An 18,781-nucleotide genomic window follows, 5' to 3' on the forward strand; every position below is an offset into this window, starting at 1 on the left:
AAATGAATACAGAATATATTAATTATAAATTGCGTTACCACAGGTAACAGGCAATAATAATTACATAGTAACAAACACACATACATATACATACATACATACATATATATCTACACACACATATATAGTATTTTATTTTATTCTATTCTGTACAGTTGTGTACTGTATTTATTCTTATTTTATCTTATTCTAATTTTTCCTTCATAACTTTTGCACTGTCCACTTCCTGCTGTGACAAAACAAATTTCCCACGTGTGGGACTAATAAAGGTTATCTTATCTTATCTTATCTTACATATATGTACATACATACGCACACACATTTTTTTTTTTTTTTTTTTTGGAATCCATACCAGCAATGGTAAGAGAACAGACATTACAGAGCACACTAAAACCATGATTGAGTATACTGTGACCAGACCAACTGTTTGTAGAGGAATTTAAATCTATGAATAATTTTGCATTGTTTCAGTTGTAAACTCAGACTGTTCCAGATTTTCACACCACATACAGACACACAAAAACCTTTACGGGTTGTTCGAGTTCTGGGTAATTTGAATACTCCGAAGCCTCTCACATTATAAACCCCTTCTCGAATTTCAAATATAGTTTGTAAATTTGCAGGTAGAAGTTTATTAAAGGCTTTGTATAAGATTATGGATGTATTGTAATTGACCAGATCCTGGAATTTAAGTAACTTTGCCTGAAGAAAGAGTTTGTGAGTATGATCTAGATAACCAGCCTTGTGGATAATACGCAGTGCTCGTTTCTGTACTGTGACTAATGGATTAGTTGTATTTTTATATGTATTTCCCCACACTTCCACACAATATGTAAAATATGGAAGAACCAGGGTACAGTACAGAGTACGAAGTGCATCTTTATCAAGGTATGGTTTCACTTTGTTCAAAACTGCGAGGCTTCTTGAAATTTTGGTTTTTATGTGTCTGACGTGGGGTTTCCATGAAATTTTATTATCAATTACGACTCCCAAAAATTTTCCCAAAAACTCCCCAACCAGTTTTTGATCCCTTCCTGGGCACATCCTGGGCCATCTGACCTCAGGAAATCACATGATAGGGTGGGGCTAGGTTTCACAATGAGCTCACTCGAAACCTTGACTGATTGTGACCTACACCCGTTTTCACACCTTGGCTCATGTGATTAGGTAGAGGATCATTAGGTTGTCCTTTTGTCCCTCTTGGGGGGATACTCCCACAGGGTTTAAATCAGGAACTCTCCACCATTTGACCCTAGAACTGAAGAAGCTTCTCGGATGAGAGGTGAAACATCTTCAAGCAACTTAAAAAAGTCCAGACGCTTTTCTTTCCAAGCTCCTTAGATTACGATGACCTGGATGATTGAGAACCTTCACAGACAATAGGTGAGGATTGTGAGACCCCGGTCTGTAAGTGATAGAAAAGTAGAAACGGGTGAAAAACGGGGCCCACCTTGCTTGCCGGGCATTGAGTCTCTTAGCAGACTGCAGATAAGCCAGGTTTTTATGGTCTGTCCAGACAATGAAGTGTTGAGCTGTGCTCTCCAACCAGTGCCTCCACTCCTCCAAGGCGAGTTTAATTGCCAGCAGTTTCTGGTCACCAACATCGTAGTTCTGTTCTGCAGGGGTGAGACGGTGAGAGAAGAAAGCACAGGGATGAAGCTTACCATCTCTCTGCTGGGAAAGAACAGCTCCAACTGAGGCATCCCCCTCAACCACGAACTGCAGTGCGAGATCGGGCTGGACCATGGGTGCTGAGGCAAACTGCTCCTTTACCTTCTGGAAGGCTGATTGGGCGGCATCATTCCACTGAAAAGGAATCTTGGGAGAGGTTAGTTGAGTAAGTGGCAAAGCAACCCTGCTGAAATCCTGAATAAACCTCCCCTAAAAATGTGCAAACCAGAGGAATCGCTGCAACTGGTGCCGATTTGTGGGTTCAGGCCATTCCACCACATTTCTCAAGTCCACTTTACTGAAAACTGTGGCTCCCTGGAGCAGTTCAAAAGCAGAGGTGAGGAGAGGCAGTGGGTATTTATTTTTTATTGTAATGTTGTTTAATTCATGATTGTCTATGCACGGCCGGAGAGTCTTGTCTTTCTTCTCAACAAAGAAAAAACCTGCTGCGACAAGTGAAGAGGAGGCACAGATGACGCCGGCAGCATGTGACTCAGTAATGCATTTCTCCATAGCCTCTCATTCAGGTAGCGAGTCCACACACGAGTCTCTCCTTTCAGAAACCCAACTGCACTCTCCTCCTGGATATGGAGATCTCCTTCGCTCACACTCCAACACACACTCCACTCTTTGGGTACTCAGGTTACGGGAACAGGTGCAAGGAAAATCTGTACACACAGAAAGCTCACTTACAGTGGCTTGCAAAAGTATTCGGCCCCCTTGAACTGTTCCACATTTTGTCACATTACAGCCACAAACATGAATCAATTTTATTGGAATTCCACGTGAAAGACCAATACAAAGTGGTGTACACGTGAGAAGTGGAACGGAAATCATACATGATTCCAAACATTTTTTACAAATAAATAACTGAAAAGTGGGGTGTGTGTAATTATTCAGCCCCTGAGTCAATACTTTGTAGAACCACCTTTTGCTGCAATTACAGCTGCCAGTCTTTTAGGGTATGTCTCTACCAGCTTTGCACATCTAGAGACTGAAATTCTTGCCCATTCTTCTTTGCAAAACAGCTCCAGCTCAGTCAGATTAGATGGACAGCGTTTGTGAACAGCAGTTTTCAGATCTTGCCACAGTATTGACTCACGGGGCTGAATAATTACGCACACCCCACTTTTCAGTTATTTATTTGTAAAAAATGTTTGGAATCATGTATGATTTCCGTTCCACTTCTCACGTGTACACCACTTTGTATTGGTCTTTCACCTGGAATTCCAATAAAATTGATTCATGTTTGTGGCTGTAATGTGACAAAATGTGGAAAAGTTCAAGGGGGCCGAATACTTTTGCAAGCCACTGTAACTACTGAAACAAATAAATGCTAGGATTCAGATTACTACAGATGAACGCATTCTGTACTGTACAGGAGACACGGCACAAGATTGATTGACAATGATCTACAGCCAATCGTGACGCAGAATACAATGCGCTGTAAAAAAGAAAAAAAAAGAAAAGCATTTCATTACAAGTAAATGGTGCTACACTATTTATCTGTATATGACAATAAAACTTGAAACTTGAAACTAAAACTCGGTATTACACAGTGTGTGACAAAAAGAGAGTAGACCCAAAGGTAGGACACCAACAAACTCAAAGGTATTAGAGGTTGGAGAGCTGGGGAAACCTGCAGCTGTGAAGGGAATAAATGTTTTCATGTACTACTATATAAAAACCTGTACATTACTACAAAAAATCTGCATTGAACATTACCATGAGAGCTGTCTGGTGGTGAGATTTGCTTCTAAAGTGCTCTAATCAGATCTCTTATAAGTCAAATGTCAATCACATTCTTCTAACAAAAGTAAATGCACATATACACATTTGATCAGAGGTGGATAGTAAAGAAATACAAATACTTTGTTACTGAACTTATGTAGAAATTTCAGGTATTTGTATTTTATTTTAGTATTTGTTTTCTTAGAACTTTTGATTTTTAGGGGATGGAAATCATGAAGACCATTCGTGACACATCTGCTTACATTTAGTTGAATTCAATTGTGTAAATTTCCAATAAACAGTAAACCCATAGCTGCCTCGACACAAAGAAAATATACTGGAGCTCACAATTGAAACTTGTCGATTGTGATTCTTTTCCCCTTGTTGAGCCAACCAATTTTAGGCTTCCCTCACCTGAGTGATTCAGGGAAGCCTAAAATTGGCTGAATCCACCTTGACCGCTTTAAGGAAGCAATGGAATTTATTAAAACTGCAGTCTGAGTTGAGACTTAGGAGCTTTTCAAAATAGTAGCAAAGTAAAAGGTGGAGGTCTGCATTTTGAGAAATATGCAAAAAGAGAGATGGGGAGCATTTTGTAGTAAGCTGCAGCTGGGTGCGACTGATCTCAGGTAACCATCGGCACTAATGAAAAAAAGTGTGTGCGTGTGTGTGTCAGCTGACTAAGCTGAGGTGAATGCTCTAAATTGGGACAGTATTTGGGTAGCGACTGAGTCCGAAAGATCACAGGTTCTTCAACAAACAGGGCGCGCCATTTTACTCTGAATACTTCCCTTCGGTGAGTTCTTTTTTCTTTCTTAAAAAAAAAAACAACAACAAAAAAACACTTATGAATATGAAACTGTTCTTTTTTGGGCTGCTCCCTTTAGGGCTCACCACATCGGATCATCCTGAAGTTTAGAAAGTTTAGAAACCAATTGCTGGAAAATAAATTATTATCTAAAGGTTAACAAATGCGTCATGACAAATGATCATATAATTATCATCCAAACTAAGATTTTACAAATGTGTGCAGTGCAGTTTGAGAGCTCACAAATCCTTGCTCCACGCCACACAAATGCAGAGCAATTTCAGCAGACGGTAAACTATGCAAATGTATATTTCAAAGTCTCAATTGTGGTTTACGCAAAAAAATTATGGAACCCAAACTTCACAAATATGACAATTTCTACTATTAAATAAAGCTTCCTATACATATTTGTAGCGTTTTTCTGTCGCTCACTTACAGATGGGTAAATACAGATCCACGTCACACTTTTCGCTGCCAGTTCTGCACAGATCCACAAATAAAAGCTCTGTTCAAGCGCTAGTGGGAAATTGGGATATCTGGGCTTATTCTATTCCTTTCTTTTTTCAAATTAAATAGACGATAACATTTTTCTGTTCAGTTGTCACAGCTGGACTGGCCATATACCGGCCCAGTGGGCCGATCGTGATTTTTCGTTTTTATGGGCCGATGTTTTTTTTTTTTTTGTGTGTGTGTGTGTGTGTGTGTGTTTTGTTTTTGTTTTCTTTCTTTTCTTTCTTTCGTAACAGTATAAACAGTGAAAGGTGGTGGATTGGCCAATTGGTCATGATCGACTCTGGGCTGGACCAATTACAGCCGCACCCTCCCCCTTGCTTGAGCAACATTTCTGAAAGCAATCCTGTCACAGACAAACAGAAGAAAATGGTATCGAGGTATCCGTATTGAGGTGAAAAGATATGCCCCGTACTTCAGCTAGAATGAAAAAAAAAAGAGACACAAAGCTGGAGTTACTATTTGTCTTTACGCTGCGCAGCTGCCTCTTCTTCTCTCATTCTTTCCCCCTCCCGGTGCTGTTGCTACTTCAATCATGAAACTGGTCAGTGATCAGCTGATCGGTTTTTCTGTCGCAAGTCCCGTCTCTCTTCTTTGTTTATCGCCCACTTTGCGCCAGAAAGAGGAAACCAACGGATGTCGCGCTAAACAACAGCATTACGTTTAAGCTTGATAAGCTGTTGTTAGAATGTATTTAATATTACTTTCTAGTATCAGCTGATGTTTCCTGGAGTCACAGCCGTAAAAGCTGCTGGTCATCATGATATCGGTTTGGATATCTGGTGAGAGGGAAACATGAAGATGAAACCAGGAGATATCCTTAAAGAATCATCAAAGCTGAACAGGTGATGGAGAAACAGATTTACCTTTTAGGTGACATGAACTGAACTGTTTCTAAGAGACAAATAACAGCAGGATCCTTTTCTACGTAGCTGACAGCTGGTAACTGTGCAGAGCCGGGTCTAGCAAAGTTTTGCCAGGGGGCGAGGTAGGGCATTACCAGGGAAAGGGTGGCACAAAAAATACTTTTCTTTTTTATTCTGAATTAAAATGTCTAGCTTTTAATAAATAATTATCTGCATCTTACAACCAAAGTGGCCATCTGATGTAAAATCGATAGAAATCATACATATACGATCAAGACAGTGTACATCACTGTCACAACAACACAAGCATTTCACTACATATTGTACTCTGTATAATTGTGCATGTGACAAATAAAGGTTGTTTGTTTGTTTGTTTGTTTTCATTCAAAGGCTTTATGGCTTTTCCTATAATACCTGGTGGGCCGGTGTCTAGTCAAAATGGCCGGGACGATTTTTTGTCCCAATCCAGCCCTGTCAGATATGAAGGCAAAATTACAATGTAGACAAATGTAAATAAAGCTTGATTCTGCTTGTGTTCTACATAACCAATGCCTAGATTTAGAGTTGACATTAAAATAAAGTTAGAATTCTGTTTTATAACAACAACACTAATAATAACAATAATTATAATAATTATTATTATATGGCAGGTGGAGTTAATGATTCGCAGAAATAGCTAGTAAACTGGCTTCTCTTTTACCTTTATACTTTGACGACATTTTAGAGCCTATACTTTGAGGACAAATGTGTGTAAATCTAGGTCGAAACACCCTCATCCTGCAACAAGAGCAACCATGGCAAAGATGTCATTGAAGTGAAGTTGTTAATTTTCATCTAATTTTTCAAACGTATTGTTTTAAATATTTAAGGGTTTTTTTGGGGGGGTCAATGATTTAGATCATTTTATTACAGATCATAAAGTTAAAATACCTATTAGAATTGACTGATAAACAAAGAGTGTAACAGATAACACAGTAACTAATGTATCTAAATCCAGTCTTAAAGTGATGACGTGATGAATCCTGCTTCCGGGCCCAAACTACCCTGCTTTTAATAAGGCTTTTGTGTATTTAACATGTTTTAATGCTTTGTACCTTGTTCTATTTAATCTCAACAAGCCCCTAAAAATAGTCAGTGATCACTGTCGGTCTCTCTCGGTTTTTATTACCGCTATTCATTTTAAAGCTCAGTTTTTAAAACCTTACGATGTAACTACAGCCCAGCCCATGCAGCAGTATATGAATGACTAACCTGGTATTAGTCATTCATATTTATCTCAGTTGTTCTACTGACTGAAGTTCGATGTGTTTACAGCATCCTGCCATGCGATTGCATTTGTCTCTGACCATCGAGAATCGTCACATTAACATTTATCGAGTGGAATGTTAGTGTTTATCCTCCAGCTTCACTGTTTATATTATGCAAACATAACTGTGTCACTAGCAAGCACGTAGCACATTGTTATATACCAGCTAGCCAAACTTCAGTAACCCTACAAATGTCACTGCTGTTTACTTTCCTGTCTTCATTTATTTCTGAAGTGATAGCAGAGCTGTACGTTTTAATTTGTTTCAGAAATCCCTCAGTCAGGACATGCTATATTATATTTAGATGGAAACTAGCGAGCTAACTTCTAACTCCGTTAAATTTCATAAATTCCATTTTTATGGTTGCCTGGATGTTAAACTTAATTGTTACACCTGGTAGAGCAGCCAGACTGATCATTTTATTACAGATGAAAGAATTTAGAGAGTTTTTCAACTCTCAGTAATGCTGCAGTGATCGTTTGACTTTGGGACCTGCAGCGGAGTTTGGACCCAGACATGGCTAATAACGTCAGACTTAAAGACCGGATAGTTTAATTAGTACAAAGATAATTCCTTAAATAAGGGACTGTTTAAAAAAAAAATATTTCTTTGGATTGACTTTGGACTTTTCTCTGTTTATCCCAGAATCTTCTTTCCCCATTTGCATGTGTTACCACCTTGTAAGGTTTGTTAATATTACTTTTCATTCATTTTGACTGTGCATTTGTCAGGGTCCCTCTGGGTTCAAGCATGAGTTCGTGTCAAGTTCTAAGCGATGTGTCCACTTGTCCTTGGCATGAGCACCCCATGCCATTTGTGCTGGCTGTCATCCTAAAGGTTCTCGGAAAGAAGCTTTATATCAAGGGTAAACATAGTAAACATAAGACAATATGGTTTTGTGAAAATGTATTACAAGAAAAAGGTTAGTAAGCCACCAAATGTACCCCTTTCTGGACCCACCACTGTACTAAAGTGAAAGCAGTCTCTCTCTTTTCCTCTCAGACAATATTCTGTGATTAAAAACAAACTGCATATTGTACTTGACTAATGTTTGCCATAGAACAGTGTTTCCCAACCACCGTGCTGTGGCAGATAGGTGTGCCGTAAGAAATGATCAGGTGTGCGGTGGAGGATTATCTGGTTCCACATGATTAGTACTCTAAGCAACTGGCATAACGGGCAGAACAATGACATTCTCTTCCCCTTGAGGGCAGTACAACTACCTGCTCTAATTAAATGGGTTGCCAACTGCCAGTAAAACAGAAGACGAAGAAGAAATTACATAATAGTCATGCTGTGAGTTAGACAACACAGTGCATAATAACAATAGATAAATATTTGAAAAGAAAAAATAGTCAATCTGACCTGGGCGCTGGAGGAAATTCCGACCCTGATGAAGTCCCTAGTAGTGGTCAGAAGAAAGCAAAAAAGGTATACTGGCAACAAACTGAGCCAATTCTGCTATGCCATTATGCTTTTTGTGACATTTTTGTTGGATGGTGTGCCATGTGATTTTTCTAATGTGAAATATCTGCCATGGCTCCAAAAGGTTGGGGAACACTGACATAGAAGACTTACAGTGCATTCTGAAGAATTTTTAAATATCTTTAACACACAAGAAATGAAAGCCTAGGTGGTGGTGGAGAAGGGAAAGGAAATCTTGTCATGTCTGGAGCTAAACACCACACTTTTCAGATTTGTATTTTAAAAACTTTTAATGACCATTTATCATTTACCATCCATTTCACAATTATTTCACAATCATTTCTGACTAATGTACAGGATTCTTCGTGTGTCCATCTCTGCTATGGCTGGATTATATTGCTTAATGTAGTCCAGCCAGAGATGAGTCAGATACTGTTGATCATGATATTTTATTACACCGATTAGCGCATGCTGTAGGTATTACAGGTACTGTGCTGCAGTGGTTTGTATCATATCTATCTAAAAGACTCCAATTTGCTCATGTAAATGGAGAGTCCTCATCACACACTAAGGTTAGTTATGGAATTCCACAGGGTTCCATACTAGGACTAATTCTGTTTATGCATTATACATGTTTCCCTTGGCAGTATCATTAGAAGGCACAGCATACGTTGTGACTGCTATGCAGATGACACCCCACTTTATCTGTCCATGAAGGCAGATAACACACACCAATTAGTTAAACTGTAAGAATGTATTCAAGACATAAAGACCTCAAACTTTCTGCTTCTAATTCAATTAAAACTGAGGTTCTTGTACTTGGCCCTTAAAATTTTAGAAATATGGTATCTAACCAAGTGCTTACTGTGGATTCCATTTACCTTGCCGCCCAGTAAAACTTGCTGTGAAAACTTGGAGTCATGTGTCCTTCAATTTGCATATGTAACAAATATGTAGGACTGCTGTTTTCCCCCATTTGCGTAAAATCACCGAAATGAGAAACATCCTCTCTCAGAGTGACACTGAAAAACGACTTCACACATATATTACTTCTAGGGTGGACTACTGTAATTTGTTATTATTAGGTTATCCACACCATGAAATGCCTTCAGATGATCCAAAATGCTACAACAAGAGTACAGACAGGGACTTGAAAGAGAGCATATTTGACCTGTACTGGCTTCTGTTTATTGACTCCCAGTAAAATCTAGAATTAAATTTAAAATCCTGCTCACATACAAGATATTGAAAAATCAGACCCCATCTTAATGACCTTACAGTGCTCTCTTCCACATCATATCTTTATCCTGTCTTCCTCCCCTCATCCCCAAGATTAGATAAAGAGATTGTTCAAGATTGGTGAGATATGTCCAAAGCCATTTGTTACGGTTTCATATTTTTTTTAATGGCAATGTTATTGAATTATTATTATTTTGTTTTTTACATTGATTGGTAACTTACAAAAATACAAATACAAATAAAATATACATACACTAATACTAGGACAGCCTAGCAGTTTCTTTTATATGGCCTTCATTATAAATTTTAAGTTCCAATTGTCTTTCTTTTCTCCTTTGAAACCCAGACATCACTTTTAACTGGGCCATTCTACTTTCTTCCCACTCTAGTGCTGGATTTTATTCTTTGTTGCTAAAAATAAAACAAAACGAATGCCAGGAAACATCACAAGTACCCTGTGACGGAAACACTTTATGGTGATAGGTAAACAATTTTTGTTAAGAAAAAAAAAGGTCTGTTCTACTGTTTTCTAGGGTGCATTTAAGTCTCAGGGTCTTAGAACTGTTATCCTTTTGTCGCTCTTACAGTGCCCCTGCATATAGCCACAGTCACATAATCTCTAAAAATGGACATATCACACAGAACTTGGCATTGAACGCGTGTTTAAACTTTTAGTCTCAGTGTTTGTTTCAGTTATTTCAGTTATTCACTTTCTGTTTTTGTTTTATTGTCTCTTGTCTCTTTTTTTTGTAGTTTTACTTCCCCTGTTTTCATTGTCTTGATTAGTTTTAGCTGTGTCTTGTATGTTTCTGTAAAACATGGACTTTTACAGTGAAATTTTTAGAATGGTTATATTGTTAAAGTACTGGATTTATGTCTCTAAGACTAAATGAATGAAGCTGGATTTGGAGCCTTATTTTTCATTTTGTGTTTCACCACATCTTTTCTCCTTGTAACAGGCGGTCTGAAAGAAGAGGTTTATCACATTCATTCATTCATCAGTACAGTCCTTTTTCTTCTTTCAGAAAAGATGTCCTCCCAAGTTAGACTAAGGCTTCTGCCAAGTGCCAGGTGTCTGTTTGATGAGCCCATTCAGGTGAAGGTGGAAGGGTTGAGGTCCAGACAGGTGGTCACCATGAGAACCAGATTAACTGATGAGAAAGGAGTGGTGTTCAGCTCCTCGGCCACCTACAGGGCTGATGGCAGTGGGGAGGTCGACCTGAAGAGAGATCCCTCACTTGGTGGGACCTACATTGGAGTAGAACCCATGGGTCTGCTGTGGTCCATGAGGCCAGACACCATGCACAAAAGGTTTCAAAAGACAAGATCCCTGGAGCCCCAGGTGGTGAAGTTTTCTGTGCACGAGGAGGAGGGCAGGAGGCTGGCAGAAGAGACAAATGAGAGGCTTCTGATGGCAAATGGATTCAACCGGGTCCTTGTCAAAGAGGGGAACATTAGTGGAGTCCTTTTTACTCCTCCAGGTACTGTAGGTGATTCCTATCTTACTGTCTTCAGATTTGTTAAATTATAGCCTCAAGTAGGGATGGGAATTGAGAACTGGATCTTGTAGACATCCACTTCCTAGTAGTCCAATTCCTTGAAATTGTTAGTCTGCCTGCCTATCAATCCTGCTTATCAGTTCTTGTTCTAATGGTACAATAAGCTGATTTTAATTTTATGTGTGTTTGTGTGGAGGATTCAAATAGCAGCACAGTCTACAGCGTGGATATGGACTTAACTTTTGTTTTTATACCACAAAAGGACAAGGGCACAATGGTGATGTGCAAAATGCATTCAGGACAGAAAACAACAACATGCTGCAAACACAACTTTGCCATTTGCAAGTACCTACACAGATAGCATGGTACCGCTAAGCTAGCCAAGAACCCAGGGTGACGCTGAATGTAATCGAATATTGAACCCCAGCTGGCACCCAGACCACCAACTGGTGAGCAGTCAAGGTGGAGCCTCCGTTTCTACCTGTTCAAGTTTCTAAAGCAGAATTACTGTGGCAGTCTCTTCATACTCTGTCTTTGCTAGCTCTCATCTTTGCTTTGTACTGCGGCTTTGAGTTCTATTAAGAGCAGCTTTGGTTAATGTTAAGAGAAAGATGAAATGTGTGTCCTTATTAGGATAGGGATTTGTGTTTGTGTGTCGGACTGTAGCTTTAAGGTTTAAATTAATAAAAGGTAATTATGCGACCCTGGCTTCAGGTCATTTTACAGAGTAACCTGAAAGTAATGCAATGAGAAGTATAACATATTACTTTCTCCTGGGAGTAACTAAGTAATGCATTGCATCGATTGTAAGAAATGTATTCTATGCAATTTGTGTAATTTTTACTTTGAGTAATGACCCCAACACTTTTCACAACAAAGAGGGGAAATACTTTCAGTATGCACAAACATTTGACCATGCAGCATGCAATTAATATGCACACATGAAATGTTTTTGATTCTTTCACATGCTGCTTAATGGTGGATCTGAATCTCAAAAGGAAGCCAAAGAGAACCCAGTGAGAATTGATAACTAATTAAATTAATAAGTGATATTGAATGGAATCAGAATAGCTAAATTCTTACAAATTCCCATCCCTAGCTTTTAGTGTGATTTTAAACAAATATAAATAAATGATTTTTTTGCATCAAGGAAACATCTTTTTGTCATGGCTGTCATGGCCGATGTGTTTGAGGTGTGGACCCAAAATCAGGCACGGAAGAAACGAAGTATAACAAAAAGCGAGTCATTTATTTGATGCTTGTATCCAAACAGAAAACAAGGCAAGGGGAACTGCGGAAAAACTTAAAACTGAAACTGGGATAAACTAAAACTAACATGAAAACATCAACATGGGACGCGTTCAAAGATTCAAAGTGTTTATTGTCATGTGTACAGAAGAAATAGCATTTCTCTGTGCAATGAAATTCTTTCTTTGCTGTCCATACACAAATTCGAAGTTCGGTAGGGTTGAAGGAACAAGATAAATAAGGATAAAAATAAGACAATATATTAAGATAAATAAGATAAAAGGATAGAAATAGTGAAAGATAAATAAATAAGTAGAAAAATAAGTAAATGAAGACAAGTGAGGTATGCAAATGTCAATGTAAATGGATGTGCAAAGGAGCTTAATGTGCAAAATGAACTTAGAGTGCAAGGTGTCTCGATGTGCAAATTGCAGTTGAGGTAGGTCAGCTGTTCAGGAGTCTAAAGCTACGTGGACACTAATGCGGTTTTGCTTGAAAACGCATCGTTTTCTCTCCGTTTTGGCCTCCCATCCACACTGAGACGGTGTTTTCGTTGATGGAAAACGCAGCGATTTGAAAACTCGCTCAAAAACGCATACATTTTGAAACGATGCTTTCTCGTCACAGTGTGCACAGCGAAAACGCAGACTTTCTAAAACAATGACACATGTTAGTCATATGATGCAGTCATGTGACCAATTAAACTAAGATAGCGGAGAGCATTATACAGCAGTTGTTTTGTTTGCTCTCAATTTTGACAGCCCTATTAAAGATTAATATCAGTTTGTACATGCTCCAGATAGCTTTTCTTCAAATTCTTTAATTCTCACTCGCTTTTGCAACTTTGTACTTTTGGGTTACTCGCAGCAACAACTCCACCTCATTGTCAGTCCATTTAAAATAAATTGGTGCTTTTCCTCAACATTCTGCCTCAACATTTCAAAGAGCCAGAAAATAAATAAATAAATAAACGGCAGACAGAAATGAGGCAGGCTGAATCATCTTGCGTTTCACGCACACACAGGACTGGAACGTAAGCGTTTTCGGCTGTTTCAATGTGCACGCGCAACTCTGTGAAAACGACTGAAAACGCTACTGTGGACGCGGAGCGTTTTCAGATGAAAACGCCGTTTTCAAATCTATCCGGGCTAGTGTGGACATAGCCTGATAGCAGTGGGGAGTTGTTGAGTCGGGACATTCTGGTTTTCACACTTCCTGAGGGCAGAAGTGTGAACAGTCTGTGTTGGGGGTGTGTGGGGTCCTTGAGGATGGAGGCAGCTCTCCTCTGGACTCTGTGATGGTAGATGCTCTGCAAAGAGGGCAGCGCAGTCCTCATGATCTTCTCTGCAGTTGTTATAACTCTCTGCTGGCGTTTGCGGTCCATAGTAGTAGTGCTACTGTACCATGCAGTGATGCAGCAGGTCAGTGTGCTCTCCACAGTGCAGCTGTAGAAGCTGCTGAGGATCTTGGCCGGCATCCCAAATTTCCTCAGCCTCCTCAGGAAATACAGCCGCTGCTGAGTCTTCTTGACCAGCTGTGTGGTGTTCAGCAATGTTCCCTCTAATTTTTCATGTGTCTGAGCGAACACACAAACTCCCTGAGCGATCCCTTGGACCACTGTGAGCGACATCAGACGTGTGCACTGTGGTCACACCAGCGTCGAATCCATCCAAGTTACATGGTTTATTAAAATAATCAAATTACAGCATTTACATTTATGTTAGACTACTTTTAATTAACTGCTTTAGACCACTTACAATGAAAATTAAAGAAAAATCTTGTTCATGACCTGTGTAGTATGTTAACACTATTGGAAGTCAAAATAACTTGAACTCCAATCTTGAAAACACAACTTTCTTTTTTGTAAATTTTTTTTTTTTTTTTTTTTTTTTTTTTTTTTTTTTTTAAATATAAAGCTCTGACTTGTATTATGAGTATGAGTCTGTGGTCTGGGAGAGAGTCCTGTAACTCTGTCTGCAAAATACAATATATAATAACCAATGTTGGGCAATTAATTATATAGTTACTTCTTCAAAAAAGTAACTGAGTGATGCAAACAACAAAGTTTTTTGCAGCTGTTTACCTAAAAATGCAGCCAAGGCGTTTTTTTAAATAAACATTTCAAACTATTTACAGAACAATCAGGTGTTCTTCATCAAATTTGATACCACACAAATTATTTGTGCCACTCCAAAAAATAATTTCTGTCCACTATGAGATAAAGGAGAACGACAGCCTGATACCTGCAGGCCTGACAACAGGAGATGTCTCACTCCTGTAACACCTGTAACATTCAGTAGTCGCCTCATTGTTCTGACACACACAACAAAAGTATTGAATACACTACACACTAACTACACAAGATTTGCGCTAAACGTCTCAAATCTCACATCTCAAAGCACCGCCGTCACTCCTAAAACTTCCCCCTTCCTAAACAACTAAATGCCATGTTGCCATATCATTTTTTGATTGGTTGACATGGTACATTTTTCCACCAATAGGAAAGGGTGGGGGGTTTTTTGGTTTTGTTTTTGCTCACAGGTGGAGAGTGCTTTTGAGCGTTTTCCTTATAAAACGCAGGTTTTACCGTTTCTTCCCGCAGTAAATATAAACAACGATAGTATTCAGGAAGAAAACCAAACATTGCAGATATTTTTATCATAACTTTGGTTTTACGTGGCCTATCAACACAATTTAAAAACTGGTATAAAGTCCAAGCTTTTTTCGTAAATTGTTCCGTCTGTCTTGCTCACATCTCCAATGGTTGTACACGTTGTCATTAACGTGGCTTCACTCCACATCAGCCACGCCGCTTTGCTAGCTAAAACACCGGTGTCGGCACATAAGGACGCTGTCATAGCCTGTCAACAACGTTGATTAGCTGCGTATATACGAAGGTGAATCGCATTATTGGCTGGACTATGGGATAAGGTGGCATCATTCTAATCCCATACGGGAGCAGCCAGTCACTTACTGAATAACACTGCAAAACAGAATTGTTAAAGTATTAATTTTAATTTCAATTCAGTTCAGGTGCCAGCAGTGCGCAATTGCGCACGCGCGCAGCTTAGAGGGAACATTGTTGTTCAGTGTCCAGGTGAGGTCCTCACTGATGTGAACGCCCAGGTACCTAAAGTTGCTCACCCTCTCCACGTCACTCTCCCAGATGAACAGCGGCTGGTGAGGCCTCTTCTTCTTCCTCATATCCATTATCATCATTGTTTTATCAGTGTTGAGAGTGAAATTGTTGTCCTCACACCATGACACCAGACCGGCCACCTCTCTCCTGTAAGCCGCTTCGTCCCCTCCAGTGATCCAACCAATCACTGCATTGTCATCCGCGAACTTCAGTATGATGTTTTCTTTGTTGGAGACTACACAGTCGTGTGTGTACAGGGTGTAGAGCAGTGGTTCTTAACCTGGATTCGATCGAACCCTAGGGGTTCGGTGAGTCGGTCTCAGGGGTTCGGCAGAGCCTCCGCCGCGGAGGTCCGGACACACCCGAATTATCGTGTAAATTCCTGATGACACGCCCCGTTTGGCCATCACTGGCTGCAGATGATCATGCTACACTCAGCCCCATCCTCTACAGTTTAGAGGATGGGGCTGTGAGGCTGTGAGACGCCAGTGTGGAAACACAGCTGACACAAATGAACATGACGCCACAAGGGTAGCAAAATTAAAGACACGGAACATGGAAACACAAGACTTTCAAAATAAAACAGGAAACATGGAGAGACATCATGTACAATCATGCCAGCTTGAAATGAGAGACACAGAGGGAGATTGAAACAGAACCACAGGGGACATGAGAGAAAGGGAATGAGACATGAGACATTCCTGTTTAATTTGGTAGCTTTTGTCTTATATCTGTAGAATAGTTATATTTATTATTAATTCATTATGTTTGAAATGACATTTTACTGATTATTGTTAAATTACACTTGACTTCAACAATTTAGATCAACTGAACTGAATAGTTTTTGGCATTATAGACTCAAAACTAACTATTTAATAGTTCAATATTTAATTCATGAAAAGTCTTAAAACTTAATTCTATAGTGGGGAAAGAGCTTTGAGAATATACGAGTGTCAAGGCTTTTATTCAGTAATGGCTATGACCACTGATCTCAGTAGAAGTTAAGAATAGAATGTGAAATATTACCTACTACTCTCAGGAAACCTTTTGTCTTTGTTCCAGGAGACGGTCCTTTTCCTGCTGTGTTTGATATATCCACCTTGAGATCTGAGCTAAGAGCCAGTCTACTGGCTAACAAAGGCTTTGTGGTCCTCACAGTAACTGTTCCAACAGATAAGGCTGGAAAGATCCAAGAGATGCATCTGGACATGTTTGAAGAAGCAATGGATTTCTTGAAACAGCAACCGAAGGTAAGGTATTTTAGTGAGTACTTGTAAGGACTGCAGAAAGGAGGACTAGGTGTTGTAGGGCTGTAGCTAATGGGGAATATAATTCATCATCCTCAGCATCCCCATGAAATTCTGTGCCAAGGTACTGATCGAGAGTATGTCCATTAGCGGAACTTCCAGTCACGAAACACTGGATCAGCTCTTTACCCTCTCGAGGATATTTGAGGGCGTGTTATAAGATCTTAATGACTTGTAGTATCATATCACTTCATTAGAGCACTTCACTCTCAGACTGTGTGCTTGCTTTTGTTTTCCAGAATATTTAAAAGTTGAATGGGAGGCAGAGCCTTCCGTTTTCAGGCCACTCTTCTGTGGAACTAATATAATTTGGATTCAGGAGACAGACCCTATCACTACTTTTAAGTTTAGGCTTAAAGCATTCCTTTCTTGCTAAAGCCTATAGTTGGGGCTGGATCAGGTGACCCTGAATCCTCCCTTAGTTATACTGCAGTAGGTGAAGAAAAGGCATTTGACTGCCTCAGAGTATTCTGTGGGAGGTGTTTCGGGAGTATGGGGTGTCTTGGCCATTGCTACGAACCATTCGTTTCAAGAGCTTGGTCCACATTGCAATAACCTTCTCTCTAAGGGAGAGAGGGTTGGGAGTTCAACCATCCAGGAGGGCCTCAGAGTAGAGTCATTACTCCTCCACAACGAAAAGGAGCCAGTTGAGGTGGTTTGAACATCTGATAGGGATGCCTCTTGGGCTCCTCCTGGGTGAGGTGTTCTGGACATGTCCCACTGGGAGGAGTTCCTGGGGCAGACCCAGGACACACTGGAGAGATTGTGTCTATCGGCTGGCCTCGGAACGTCTTGGTTTTCTCCTGTATGAGCTTTAGAAGGTGGCTTGTGAGAGGGAGGTGTGGGCCTCTCTGCTTAGGCTGGTGCCCTCAACCTGATTCCAGCATAAAAAAAAATTGATTGATTAACGATGTATAAATGGATGGATCACATTTCCATTTAATTTGTTGGGATGGTTACAGTTCTTCCAAAATGCAAATTACATGTGTGTTGTTATTTATAAATCATCTTGATAATTTGTGTGTTATTTCGCAGGTGGGCGGTAAAGGAATTGGCATAATATCAAGATCAAAGGGAGCAGATATTGCACTCTCACTTGCTGCGTTTGTGCCAGGTGTTGATGCTGTAGCTTGGGTGAATGGCTGTAATGCCAATGTAGGCACTCCCCTGTACTACAAGAAACAGCAGATCCTGTCACCCTTATTGTTTGATTTAAGCAAGTGTATTCCTAATGAGTCAGGTGCAGTCATTGCAAAGCATGCTCTTGACGATCCCCGGGCAGAGAAGAACAAAGGCAGCCTTATCCCCATTGAACAAGCCACGAGCCATTTTCTATTTGCAGCTGGAGAGGACGACCTCAACTGGGACAGCAAGGCCTACATGGACCAGATGGTGGAGAGACTGAAGTGTCATGGGAAGGAAAACTTTGAGAGTGTGTCTTACCCTGGAGCTGGACACTTGCTGGAGCCACCCTATGGACCCTTCTGTTCCTCTTGTTTACATGTTGAAAGTAAAGGCTTAAGTATTTTGTGGGGAGGTGAGCCCAAGATCCATGCAGCAGCTGAGGTTCACCTGTGGAACAAGATCCAGAAGTTCTTCAAAACTCACTTGATCTGTGATAAACCACAGACTAAGCCAAGTTATAAATTTAAAAAAAAAAAAAAAAAAGATGATTATAAAGCTGGAGTAAAAGAAAAATAAATCATAACTGAAAATAAACATTAAAAATCACGACTGTTTAATATCTTGAAATTAACACAATATTTTAATGATATTTCTTTAATTTCTTTTTGTGTGCTCACATTTATAACAAGACCCATCCATGTATCAGAGTACAGATGGTATACATGTCTTTAAATTGCATTTTAGAGGTTGGAGGTACAGTTAAGTTCATACTGCATTTAGTGTGTTCAGTTTACTGTAAGTGCATGATGCATAAAAGTTTCAGTGACCGATACATTTTATAATCACAACCTGTCATAGGTAAGCTGAATTAACAATGGTCCAGTTTTTATTATCCTGCATCTCTCC

The 18,781-nt window shown here is 39.7% G+C and overlaps 1 protein-coding gene across 1 annotated transcript; it reads left to right on the forward strand.

The window, feature by feature from the left end:
* The first annotated feature begins 4,136 nt into the window (after window positions 1-4,136).
* Window positions 4,137-18,781, forward strand: LOC116322644 (acyl-coenzyme A thioesterase 1-like). The gene is made up of 4 exons (XM_031742764.2): window positions 4,137-4,198; window positions 10,583-11,038; window positions 16,506-16,693; window positions 17,786-18,781. Exons 2-4 carry the CDS (start codon window positions 10,588-10,590, stop codon window positions 18,449-18,451), a joined length of 1,305 nt encoding a protein of 434 aa, XP_031598624.2. The 5' UTR covers window positions 4,137-4,198; window positions 10,583-10,587; the 3' UTR covers window positions 18,452-18,781.

Source organism: Oreochromis aureus, linkage group 18 (assembly GCF_013358895.1).
Source record: "Oreochromis aureus strain Israel breed Guangdong linkage group 18, ZZ_aureus, whole genome shotgun sequence".
In the NCBI taxonomy this organism is placed as follows: Eukaryota; Metazoa; Chordata; class Actinopteri; order Cichliformes; family Cichlidae; genus Oreochromis; species Oreochromis aureus.

Excerpts from the sequence above, each read along its gene's own strand:
- LOC116322644 (XM_031742764.2), top strand. The coding sequence starts at position 10,588 with ATGTCCTCCCAAGTTAGACTAAGGCTTCTGCCAAGTGCCAGGTGTCTG. Across the intron at positions 11,039-16,505 it reads AGTCCTTTTTACTCCTCCAG|GAGACGGTCCTTTTCCTGCT; the intron begins GTACTGTAGGTG and ends TCTTTGTTCCAG. Across the intron at positions 16,694-17,785 it reads TCTTGAAACAGCAACCGAAG|GTGGGCGGTAAAGGAATTGG; the intron begins GTAAGGTATTTT and ends GTTATTTCGCAG.